This window comes from Necator americanus, chromosome IV (genome assembly GCF_031761385.1).
Source record: "Necator americanus strain Aroian chromosome IV, whole genome shotgun sequence".
NCBI lineage: Eukaryota > Metazoa > Nematoda > Chromadorea > Rhabditida > Ancylostomatidae > Necator > Necator americanus.
The window spans coordinates 11,108,211-11,121,351 of NC_087374.1; the positions used below are offsets into that span (position 1 = coordinate 11,108,211).

Here is a 13,141-nt window from a genome sequence, read left to right on the forward strand (position 1 = left end):
CCGCACGGTTTTTACACGGTTATGGAATGCTCGTACGGTCAGACGATTCGTTTTTCCCCTCCGAGAATTTGTCGTCCGCATCACCTCCAGATGTCCATTAAAAAAACCTTCGTCTCTTCACTTTATTATCCAGAGAAAAACATGTAAGTACGTTGTAAGGGAAGGTAAATACCGCCATTAGGAGCAATGGGGAGACTTATTCCACAAGGATATTTTCGGCGTCACAACTACATCATTTGTTTACGTGAATTTTTATTATTCAAAAGGAAACCTGCAATAGAACTGACCCAGAAGAATCCACGAACAAACATTGACGCTTACTCCTAATTATTCAAAGTATTTTTTTTGCGTGATTTGACCATGCTTAAAGCTTCCGGAGAAGAAAATTCGTCTGACGCCAAATTATTTAATTTTTTCTTCAAAAATAGTGTAGGTGGCAAACTTAACTTCGACATCAAAGACATACTCAGACATCAAACATCGTTATGTAATAGAGTGAATGTGTACTGTATGTACATATACTTGTTCTTAAGAGTTTATTTCTTCAATAGGCTCGAGTCTTTAGCGCAACGGAATATATTATTGTAATTTTCTTCAATGTCTGTATTTTCTTTTTTGAATTTATTCTAATCTTTTTCTCAGATGTTCGATTAAGTCATGAGTAAATATTTATTATTAGCATTTAGTAAATATTTATTGATTACTTCAGTCAAAGGTAGAAAATCTCCATGTTATAAATGTGGCCAGACTTTGAACATCGTCTTCACCAGAAGCGCAACGGAATATTTTATTGTAACTTCCTTCAATGTCTGTAAGTATTTAATAAATGTTTACTAAATACTAATAATAAATATTCATTATTATTACTATTATTTGGACATAAAGTAGTATTTTAGTAGTGCAGTCATAGCTACTGGCTATAGTACTAAACTACTACTTTACCTCCAATTTCTCCACTAATAGCTACTTGTTATAGTAATAGCTATAATAATAGCTTTAACTACTATGTACTTAGTAGGCATCTGATAGTTAAATATAAACATTCGAACATGAAAAAAATCTGAACACTTCTTTATTGCCTACGGTAAGACTTAAGTGGACCTGTTGAAGTAGGACGCTCTGCAGGAAACAGAAGAAGTCAAGCACAAGCGTGTTACTCTGAGTTTAAATATTCCCAAGATCAGAACGACCGTGTGCATTTTTAATTTTGACAGTTTCTGCATAAACCTTAAAAAAACAGATAAGACAATTGAAAACAAAAAAAACAACAAATGTTAAAAAAAGTAGAACCAGTTTTTAACACATTGCTACTTTATGAAAATCTGATCTCTTCTATCACCACTTTTTGGATTACGGTGCCCATCTAAAAAGGAAAACACCAGCACCTTCATTAAAAATTGATTAAAATCATTGGAAAAATACCGTTGAAATGGAAAACATATTTTAGACAACAAAACTTTAAAATAAATAACTTTAAAATAACAAATACTTTAGAATATTAATCCAAATCAATTTCTCGTTAACCATCAATCACAATAAATAATAGTAGTTCATCTACAAACATTGAGCGAGCAGAGTAGGAGGGTTTAATTGGGTGAAGTGTGCAGGAGCTGCTCGATTACTTTGCTGGTAACTACAAGAAAAAAAGATGCTAATTTTAAATATCTATACAACTGAATTTATTAGAGTAATTTTCCAGTCTACGATGAAATTTCTCATGTCTTAATGGTAAATAAAAGGAGTGAATTAGTAGTACAAAGAAAAGAGAGACAGGAAGTGTGGGAAATCTGCTAACACAGGAACTACACGTGGAAAATTTCTTTCTCCACGACATCACAAGACTGTAAATCAGACATTTAGTACCGAATAAATTTAAAATACAATATTTCCCATATGGTGCATCGGAGCTCATTAATTTAGTACAAAAAAAGGAGAAAAATGAATGAAATTCATTCAGAATTATTCATCAAATTTAAATTTTTTCTCGACAATTTATTCAGAATAAATTGTCAAGAACAACATGAGACCTCAAGATGTTCTCCACCTCATCTAACAAGCCAGATTGTTTACGATCCTTGAATTCCTGTAGATATTGATTTGGATGGGGCGGGTGTGGTGTAGCGGTTAGAGGTTCCGCTTCCAGCACGATCGATCGGAGGTTCGAATCCGCATTAGTGCTCACCAAGCCTTTCATCCCTCCTGGGTCGATAAATTGGTATCAGACTTGTCTAGGAGGATAAAAGCACTGACTTGACACATCGGCTAGCCCCCACGAGTCATTTTATAGGCCAGCTACACGTTCGTAAACCTCAAACGATTCGGAATTGAAGTGAACGTGGGGGCGCATCCCAAGCGGATAGATTAACGTCAGAAACCTTATCCTTTTATCCTTCATTAATTTGGATTATTTTCTACTTACTTATACAGAGAACATAATCCAGCTTAATACCAGCTATATACTACTCATCGTGTACAGAATCGCCGCCGAACATGGAGCTCGGCCAGACGCGCTACGTCTGCAGCGAAGGTGGGCACTTCCATTTCTCTCTGTCGATCGATAGGACAATAATCAATAGGTACAGAGACGGAGCGGACGTAATGCCTTAGACCAGCACAATACTTTCCACGACGATCATATATGAATTAAAATACGCAGCGCGAAGCTCATAGCCAGGATTTTACAAACTCCGTATGAGGTCATAAGGATCTCTTCGTGGACACCTTGTCATATCAAAATATTGATGTCTACGCTTATGAACGCCATTTAATAAAACAGGTGGTTACAAGCAGTGGATATGACAAGCACTGTATCACAACCACATAACCAGGCAACTGTGAGACGAACGTAGTGTCTGGTCGTCGTCTACAGATCACTCGCAACTGACAGATCCAGTAAGCATAATATTCACCTCCCAAAAATCAAACGTTAATAAAAGTTACCTCTGCTCCTTTTTTTGTTCTTTGGAGACTTTCGATTGTTCCGTAGAAGCGCAGCAAGTAAACACAGTTACACAGACCAGCTTGATAGAAAAACGCGCCAAATATGACGAATAGTTGGTGTCATTTAAAAAAAAATTACTCTCCCACGATGACAATGACAAGGACAGTACAACACCCTATTTAGACAGACTTCTCTGTAAAGGAAGTTATAATGAAATTGACGATGTTGGAATCTTTCACGAGCGAATATGGATGGAGACATAGTTCACAAGCGTGGGCGTGAATACGCCCACTCTCCCTCCCTCCTTCCTCTCTGCCCCATAGTGATCCAAAGAATCCAAAAAAAGGCGTATAAAACAGTCTTGAATGATCCCGTTTCGTCAACGATGCTACATATTATCCGTGGAAGGAAGCATCTACGGATCAACAGCAGGGAGGGAGTTTCTGCTGTTCACATATTTGAATCATATTATTTCTATTGCGGATGAAAGACGAAGATGTAGTTACCTTCGTTCCTTCGCGTAGTAAGTTGCATAGTAGAAAAGACGGGATCACACAAGACTGCTTCGCGAAGCTTCGAAGGCCACCGACAAAATCATCATGATCACGGAGGTGCCCACCGACAAACCGGTGATAGCTTCCGATGACAGCTCTCTAATAAGTGTGATCAGCGTTGGCAAGCGTCTGGATCTTTTTTTCGGCAAATACTGTACCCACCGCTGTAAAATCTACTGCTCCTGTCGCATGTGTTGTTTCAAGTGCTGCTCGGAGCTTTCTCCTAAAGCATGTCTAAAATATAGCCACCTGTGTTAAACTCCATGTGTTTTTTTTTCAGTGAGAAACAGTTACTCTCGACTCCTGATGGATCTAAGTTGTGGTGGATGCTCGTACCCCTCCGCTGGTTTCCTCAGGAGACGTCGAATTTTTTTTAGTGACTGGAAGGCTGCTTGATGAAGAATACTTATTTGTCAGTGAGTATCTGTTGATGAAATCCGAACTAGACTGTGAGTTACATGATAGGATATCAGACGATAATTTTACATCAGTAGGGGTAGTTGCATGAAAAGAAATACATGGATGTCTCCGGATTTTCCGCAATCTTTTACTCCAAGCGTAGCTCGTGATTGTCTTTTCTTTTTGGAGCTTCTGTACTTCTCAACTTACTCTACCAACCTCTGCAACTTGCAATCATGATCTCAATCTCATCACTGGCTATCTATCAGCAAGTGAGTATCTTTCATGTCTATCAATTGATAGCAGTTAAGCCCACACAGCACAATTTCTATACCAGAGGAAACTTCGAGAAATACCGTAACCACCTTGCTAAGCCGCTGCGCATGCATTGACATTCATCGTAACAAAATCGTGTGTCTATTTATCCAACGTAAAGTGATGCTCGAAAATAGAGTAGCAGTGAGAGAAATGCCTCCGAGTCTGCAATATTACGACAGTAGAGCAAGGGCTTTCGGGTGGTGAAGGCGGCTCACTGTCTGACGGCTGTGTTTGAGTTACGAATCGCATTTTGAAAGGAACACAGAAACCAACATTTCCAATGGAGAACGGAACATAAGCACGACGCTAGGCTTTTAGACTGCCGTAAAGAAATAAGTCCTGCGATAAAAGCTATTTTATATTGCAGTGGCTTGATCTGCGTCAGGATTATGTACATGAGAGCGACTAAAACTTTCGCTGATTACCTTCTGGCTCATAAAATCACGCAGTTTGCTCTAAAGTAGTGCTGAGGGAAGGTTTTTCTGTTGTTGTTTTTTTCTCGACGTGAAACTCCTTCCACTTCGTTGGGAAAGAAACTTATTTGTAGTTTGTAGGACTTACAGGTAATCCATTTTGAAACTGGACTAAACTTAACAAGAATGTAGATCCATGATGACATGGGTGGATGATGAAATCTAATGCGTATCGTGAAAAAAAGGAAGACAAACAATAGGATGCGGTCTTTAGTTGGTTTGATGATCACAGTACGTAAGCAAATACCGATGCGCCGCCGATGTACCCAGAATTCAAACCGATAACAAACAAACATTTTCTACTGGCAAAGAAGTGGGGAGCTTAGAGTCAACGCAGAGTTCTGTAGTTGCAAAGGAAACTTTTCTTTTTTTTCGACTGTTCCATCCAATATGGCTTGTTCTCTTTCTTTACTCTCTTTACAACCCTCTTTACAACGGATAAATCGTTGTGGGAGATGACCACTCATCGGGTATACGAAATCCAGAACAAATTTTTCATCGATAGCAGTAATATCCAACCCCCACCGCACATACATCAATTATTTATCCAGTTAGATAAATGAATTAAATAATATTGAATGCGGACACAAACTGCCTTCAGTGTGGACCGCGTATGACCATACATGCGACAATCGGAGCCGGTGCTCCGACCACTTTCACTTTTGGACTCCTGGCAAAAGGACCCTATCCATTTTTTGGACGGTTGAAGAGATCCTCATCATTTGAGCTGTACACCACGAGCAGGACCCCCTTCACCTGAGGAGGGTCCGGCTCCTCTCCATCGCTAACACGTGGAGCTTGCTGTAACTGATAATATTTCATCGCTCGTTTCCTGAGCAACTTATGTTACGACTAATATTTCTCATCTATTCGTTACTCGTAAAAGTCAATTTGATTGCTTTTATACCATGAATGACGTTTTATAGCGTTTTATAGCGATGATGAAATAAAATCTATTAAAATACGTGTCTTACAGTAATAGCAGCGAACTCCAGTAACATGTCGAGGATGGATCGTGTCCCAAAAACACGTTCTACGTTTGCAACGGAATAACGTCTTTTCTAAATATTGCAAAAATAGAAACCAAAAAACTGTGTCATAAAGAACTACATCAGCAAACTACCAAGATCATAAACAAAGGAACCAATTTTTCGGCTACTCAGCCAAGGCAAAAAAAATAGAAAGTGATTTCGGGGACCAAAAGACTGGTTCAGTACAGTGGATACCAAGAGGTAAAATATAGTTAGGGGAGCACTAGGCGGCGCTCTTATTTCTCGAAGTAAAACCCGTCAGTCAAATCCAAATCCAATCCAAAGTCCATCCAGTCAAATTCGGGGTCCTAAGGCCTAAACATTAGTCTTAGAAGGTCTACGACATGTAAACTAAAGTTACTAAGAGAAAAAAGTAAGTTAGAGCGTCAGGAAATAAGGGCGCCACTGAGTGCTCCCAACTACATTTTTTCCGATACCAGGAACTAAAAAGTTAACTGCACAATCAGGTCGACAACTACAGCAATGACAGGGAGTGAGCGATTGCTGGATTTATTTGGTATCGACGGAGAACGCCCGTACTCCACACATCACTGAGTCACCGATAAAACTAGGCCGGAAATCTATGAAAGAACGAAGTAAAAAAGTGTCAAATTCCATACATTTGCGAAATAAATCACCGATCAAGTAATTACCTGATACCGTATTGTGACAAACATCTCAGGGCATCTATCCAGTTTCAATCTGATTACAGACATTCACCAAATTTTTATTCGAACAGCAGCTATCGGCTTCCAGAAAGATATTCGAAATGTTTCAAACAGTTGACTATTACGAACATACATACAGTGTCGTCAACCGCAGGACCTTCATAGCGAACATGTGCAATCGTGGCAGGAGTATGCAGTGCCACGCCACTCAGAAAACTGTCACCGAGCCGATGTTACCTATATTGTGGGCATTGTCCACTTATGGGAACAATTTTTCTTTGTTACTTTTTTTTTCGTTTTCACCACTAATTACTTCGGTTGTGATTGTAATTTCCTGTGGCGGTCATGGGAATTTCGGTCCTACCATTTCTAGCAGGCATTCTAAGTGCATTAGCAAGTGCCGTCATCAGTTATTTGGAAAAGTCTCAGTTTTAATTTTCCTCTCTCAAAAGCTGTAGAAGTTCCAGTTTCATGACGGATATTTCCACAGCAACATTTTCGAAACTTTGTTCATTTCGATAACTCTTCATGCTCTAATCCACATATTTGCCCCTACAACAGCTGCATCTCGCCGTTCAATTCCGCTACTGAGGCTCTTCTTTACCTTTTGTTTTCTTTGAGCCGTGATTTTTTTCCTTATAAATTTCATTGAAGTGATGGCTGAGCAACTAAGAAAGTATATGGAGAAGCTCGATGATCTTCCTCCATTCATTCGTAAGAATGCTGAAGAAATTCGTGAACTTGATGAGAAAGTACGCTTATTAACTTCTATTTTTTGATTGGTATTACTAAAGCTGTTTTCTCGTTCGTACAGGTCGAGGGAATAATGCGCGTGATTGAAGCACGTACTGTGGCGCACGTGAAAAACTTGAAGAAAACGCCAATGGAGCAACGTGTGAAATGGTACAAAGAAGTGCAGGTTTGACTCTGTGTTCTTCAATTAATTTCGCTCTATGTGCATCGAATATCTGCTTAGATTGGAGTTCTTCCGTGAAATTCAAAAACTTTGAGTTTCCAAATCCGATTATTTCTGTTCGTTTTGTCTTCGTTCACTCTAAAATGTGCTAATTTATTCAAGGGCTAGAACACAAAAAAAAAACACATCTTTCACCACCAACTTCTTTTGTCAGCGTGTATTTTTAGGCATTGTATAAGGAGGCAGACAAATTAAGTGAGAGGAAGGTGAAACTTGCTCAAAAGATGTATGATACCGTCGATATGCACATCAAGGAGATGGACCAACAACTCGTTGAGTTCCAGGAGTTTCAGGTCAAGAAATACAATGAAACTCAAGCAGCTAAAGCAGGTTTGCTTCGTCTCCCATGGATTCTCCTTTTTCTAGCTTGACGTGTCAAAACAGGTACAAGGTACCGATCGATATTTTGTATTAGTTGATGTTAGAATCTGCTCATCAAAACTCGACGTGTCCAAACGGGTACAACATATGGATCAATATTCTGAACCTGTTTAGGCACGTCATCTTCGGATAATCAAAAGCGTAAAGGATCGGTGTCCGCGATGAAGACCGATAAGCGGAAGAAACCGGGCGATCCGAAGGCTGCTCGTCCGGATGGTGGTAATCGTTCTGTTCGCTTACTTCGAGAACTACATTATTTGAATTGTGAATTGTAGCATCGTTTGTGCATACGTTCAAGCCCTCGGCGATAACTACTGTGGACATGCCTGTTGATCCGAACGAACCAACGTATTGCATCTGCCATCAGGTTTGGAAACACTCATGTCGACTTCTTAGTTTTGTTGCTGTTATTTTGCAAAAACATTCTCTCCGCAAAACAATCGCTTTCTGTGGATCTTTTGACAAACCTCAAAATGTGGATGTTTTCTAGTATTTAGAGTTCTGCAGAAGCAGTTGATGGAGTGACTTTAAGGTTTCATTCACCAGGGACTCTTTTAAATGTTTCTTTATCTCTAGGGCTTTAGTGAGGTGAAGTCTCCGTAGGCGTAAGCCTTTAGTAAGATGGATAGAAGGAGGAATTCCTTTGAGATCCTTTTTGAGATGAGCACAAGGAAACTCGTTCGGGGAAAAGGTAGTTGAGGGGATTCACTGAGTCTCGTTCTTATTTCTTTAGATTCTAACTGATCTCTTTCTTAAAGTAGGTTTAACTTACATGTTGTAGATCTTCTAAGACTAATGCTTACATCTTAACACTCCGACTGATTATGTTATTTTCTTCCAGAAATAAGACCGCGATTGAGTGCCCCCCCCCCCCCCCCCCCCCCCTCCTCCACCTGTGTTTGGGAAAAATGTAGTTGGGGGGAAGCACTCAGAGGCGCTCTTATTTCCTGAGGCTCTAACTTACTTTTTTTTCCTGGTGACTTTAGTTTACATGTCATAGATCCTCTAAGACTAATGCTTAGGCCTTAGGGCCCCGACTGATTTGATTATTTACTTTGAGAAATAAGGGCGCCGCTGAGTGCCCCTTCTCCTCCTCCAAGTACATTTATCCCATTACATTTTATCCCTCGTCCGCTTAGGTTTTTTTTTGTCGACTTACACTTTGACTCACATATATAGTGTTATTAGAAAGTTGTTAGAACAGTTATTTAAAGTAATTATTTACATTGTAAAGGAGCGGTCTCAAGATTTGTCTCTTTTCATTGTTGGGTTTTCGGTGAATACTATCTAACAGTTTTCTTGGTCCACATTTATTACATAAACCAAGAACTGTTCAGGGTATGCTTAAAGCTTAGGTCTCGTACTCATGGCTAATGTTTAGGTGTCTTTCGGGCAAATGGTTGCTTGTGATGGACCGGATTGTAAGAATGAGTGGTTCCACTTCCAGTGTGTCGGCTTAACATCTTCTCCTGTTGGTGTGTTAATCGAATACTTACAAAATTTTGAAATTTTCTTGTATTTGTTTTGTGACTTCCTTTTTTTACTCTCAATTTGGCTCTTATTCTTGTAAGTGCAAGTATTTTGTTTTAGGGAAATGGTATTGCGATCAGTGCAAGGAAGCAAGAAAGAAGAAGATTAAGCCGTAAACGTATTTTTGTGACTTTGCTAATTCTCAAAGATGTTTTTTCAACTAACTAAGAAATTGGTACATTCTGATAGTTCTTTCTGCATTACGTGTAGTTTATAGTATATTTGATGTAGCCCACTGCTCTGACATTAGTTACAACTTACTTTATTAAGCCCGCCCCTGCGGGCGACAGATTTGATTCTTAAACATAGTTATTATTTTTGGATTTGCATATATTTTGTAGGACTAATTCTCAGTTTCGTAGTTGTACTACTATTGATCTCCATATGTCATAAAGTTGTCACTTGGTCTTGTTTTTTTTTTTTTTTTTTTTTTTTGATTTTATGAGTCACTCAAATGTTATAGGTATCGAACCTCTGCTGAAAAAAACAACGTTTGAGATACAATTAACGACACTTCTACGGAGGTTTATACTTGTTGTGAGACAGCGCAGAAATCGGGAGGAAAATCATGTCTTATCACGCCAACCATTCCTCTGGCGTATTTGATGCCATGTTTTGTTGAGGTCTCGGGTTCATAGGAAGGAGATAAATGAAAGGCATTCTTCGATGATCGCGAGAGGATGTTGAGCATATAAGCGGCAAATTGCTGTAAGATCAGGTGGAAGTTAATGGACAATGACACTTGAAGGAGATGTCAAGCAAATTGTAAACAGTTAAGCACTGCAAATCTGGAAGGACACCAATTCTACCAAATCTCCCAGTAAAGACTGCATCAGGTTTCTGTTATAGAAGACATTTCTGAATATAGAGAATTAAAAGTCACTGCTGCCTCTTCTTATTAACAATTCTAGGATGTTGCTTGTGTCGGGACATACAAATCACTTTTTTTCGCGACATGATAAATCGAATAAAGATGCCGTAACTCTTCACTACAGTCAGTTCAATATTTGCCGGTTGAGGCAGATCATGAAGTCAATCAATTAATGCGATGCTATTCTGTGTTCCGGTGATGGGGAGAGGAGAAAACCCCAACGAAGCAGCTCTAGAAGGGGACACCGATGATTTGCTGCTAGAGGTCAGACGCCACGAAGAGCTCCTCGTGGCGCCGACGCTGCTTATCTCCTTACAACTCTGTCATATTACGAACTACCCCATGTCAGTTCAATCCTAGAACTTGCCGAGTACTAGCACACATATCCCGCGTTATAGGTTCAGAGGAGAGGGTTGTTTTCATTGCGTTCACGCTTACTCAATTAGTTCTGAAGCTAAGAAGCATGATTGACTTTTCAGAAGGTCTCTTATTTCCACGTACTCTTCGGGATAATTTTAGATGAAGAAAACGAATATAACATGAACGCATTGTTAAATTTAAAGCTGAACGGAATTTCATAAAACGAATGCTGTTAGCCACGAGAAGCGGTTTGGGCTGATTTGGATCATTTTTTTTGAAAACCGTTCACCTATTCAATTTACGTGCTTAATGGATTTCACATAATAAATATTCGTTTTCAGCGTGTGAAATGACCCTTCAAAAAGTCTCAAAACGGCGAAGATATTGGACGGCCCCTCCAACTTCAATTATACCAAGTAATATATAACAACGGGGAAAGTACAGAACGATTTCACGTGGTTACCATGCCATACATAATTTATATGATATTAGATACATAACAGGCTAATGTAGCACACTAGCAGGCTTCAAGCTACGGATTAGTATAGCTCTGGATGGTGCAGAGTTGAGGTCCTATGGTTTCAAGCGGTTTCACATAGTATTGGCAGACTTATTCTGCCTTCCGGTCCACGGCCCCTTCAGCTCGATAGCAGAGAGAGAAACGAAGTCGGAGCACTCGCCCGTAGGAATCAAATAGAAATTGGTAAGCGGTAGGATCCCGATGTGACTAAGTTCTGATCCAGATGGGACCACTGCTGGCTTTACTCGGACTGCAACGATGAGTAGCGCGAGCGAGAGTCCCTGCTCGACCCCAACCGTTACGCTCTACCGCGTCGAGGTTCAGATTGTTTTGACTCGACTATAACACTGCAAATTGTCTCTTTATCCGAGGAACTGTCGTCCAGCATTCGATATAAACAACCGGAAGATATAAGCATTGGTGTTTGAAGAATCAAAAGGTAAAGAAGAATAGAAGAAGAAATCAAAAAGTAATAGTATGTATAGTCGGATCAGAACGACATGAAGCACGGACAGTTGCGGAAGCGGCTGCGCTCGAGGCGGGACGGCAGGGACAGCGGTTGGAATCGAGGTGGGACCATGGTGAACTACAGAGATGGGTGGCGGTGGCGAGGATCCTTACACGATCCCAAACGCTACGCTCCACCGCGCCGCTTCGAGCACAGCCGCTTTCGCAAAGCCTGTTCGTCCGTGCCGTGTTTTACCCGACTATATGACAGGTACAGCACTCGCTACTGCAAGTAGGTGTGTGCACGAATAAAGTGATATAGTAAACACCTTCAACGATGATGACATCATCAATGCACAGTGAAGACGAACAATGACTTTTCCTTCCGTTCTGGTATACTTATAAGAGCTGTATGGATGTCGGGATAATTGAAGGCAGGAGTTCTCCCTTTACTCTAGCCGGTACTCTCCATGGCGCCGTTTCGACCACAGCCGCTTACGCATCTTCACTGTGCTTCATTTCGTTTTGCCCCGACTATAGTAGGGTCAAGACGACATGAAACTGGAACCCTTGCTGGCACCACCCATCGCTGCACTTTGCGATGGTCCCACCTCGGTTCCAACTGCTGCCTCTGCAGCGCCGTTTCGAGCTCGCACGCAAATGCACCATGCTTCATGTCGTTTTGAGCCGACTATATCCAATTGTTTCTCGAAATCTGCGGAAGAAACATAGTTTGAAGTGGGGAAGCTGGTTAGCACGGAAACTCGTGGTTTGGAGCAACTGGAAAATGGGAGCAATCTATAGAGTGGAGTTCAGCTATTGCAATTTCCATCCTCTTACATTTACAAAGGGAAATTTCCTATTTTATTCTCGATATTTTTTTTTGTAAAAATTGTATTTTCCTGCTGGTATATCACTCATTATCGAAACTAAATCCTTGGATGAATCCATTCAATGTCAACCCTTCAATCTTTATCAAGCGGTGGAGAATCACGCACAGGAGACGCAAATTCCGAAAGTTATAGTCTAATTTTTCTACTCTTATGATGATAACAGTTATTACCACAAAACTTTTGCTGAGTAATCTTTGCATTCGCCTCATTTAGTCTATGTACATCATTCATTTGTTTATTTTGAAGACGTTGGCCCTCTGTTCTCCCTTCCCATGGCGCTTTTCATCTACCTTTCGTCGCTCGTTTCACCCTCCATTATCCTCTCATAGCTAGCGGAAACTAACCAGGCCCATTTTCCCCCACTCAACTACTTTGTGAAGTACTAATTTTGCTGCTACTACCGTGTATAACATATTGCAGAGAGCAAGTAAAAAATTATTTCACCGAAATACTACGTCATCAAAAAATCAAAAAATAGCAACCGCTACTAATTAAAAAGTTTAGAATAGCTAGATTAGTTTCTGCGCAGTCAAACTGAACATATCGAGGACAGCAGCAGTAATAACTCAGAGGCAAAAAATGGGTTTTTACTTCTGGCGGGAGTAATTGTTCGTACTCTGAATCCAATTTACTTCAGTCACTGAAAGTTTCCTGTTCCACAACCTTTTTCCAAGACGGTAGTCGACTCAGGCATGTACACTTTTTGGCGTTTGTGAATCTATTTCCTAGCTGAACAGCTCAACTCAGCGCCTTTTAGGAGAGATTTCATAGAGGCTTAG

The 13,141-nt window shown here is 40.2% G+C and overlaps 1 protein-coding gene across 2 annotated transcripts; it reads left to right on the forward strand.

Annotated features, from left to right (window-relative positions):
* Positions 1–7,040: 7,040 nt before the first annotated feature.
* RB195_000926 (uncharacterized protein) lies at positions 7,041–9,387 on the forward strand (the record flags this gene model as incomplete). 2 transcript variants are annotated; one of them, XM_064197486.1, is made up of 7 exons in its annotated part: positions 7,041–7,136; positions 7,199–7,303; positions 7,528–7,690; positions 7,856–7,960; positions 8,017–8,108; positions 9,123–9,216; positions 9,332–9,387. In XM_064197486.1, the coding sequence occupies 7 exons, from the start codon at positions 7,041–7,043 to the stop codon at positions 9,385–9,387; spliced, it is 711 nt and encodes a 236-aa protein (XP_064053367.1). The 2 variants fall into 2 exon arrangements, with proteins under 2 accessions (XP_064053367.1, XP_064053368.1); XM_064197487.1 differs by having other exon boundaries at positions 7,856–7,957.
* Between the last annotated feature and the right edge of the window lie 3,754 nt (positions 9,388–13,141).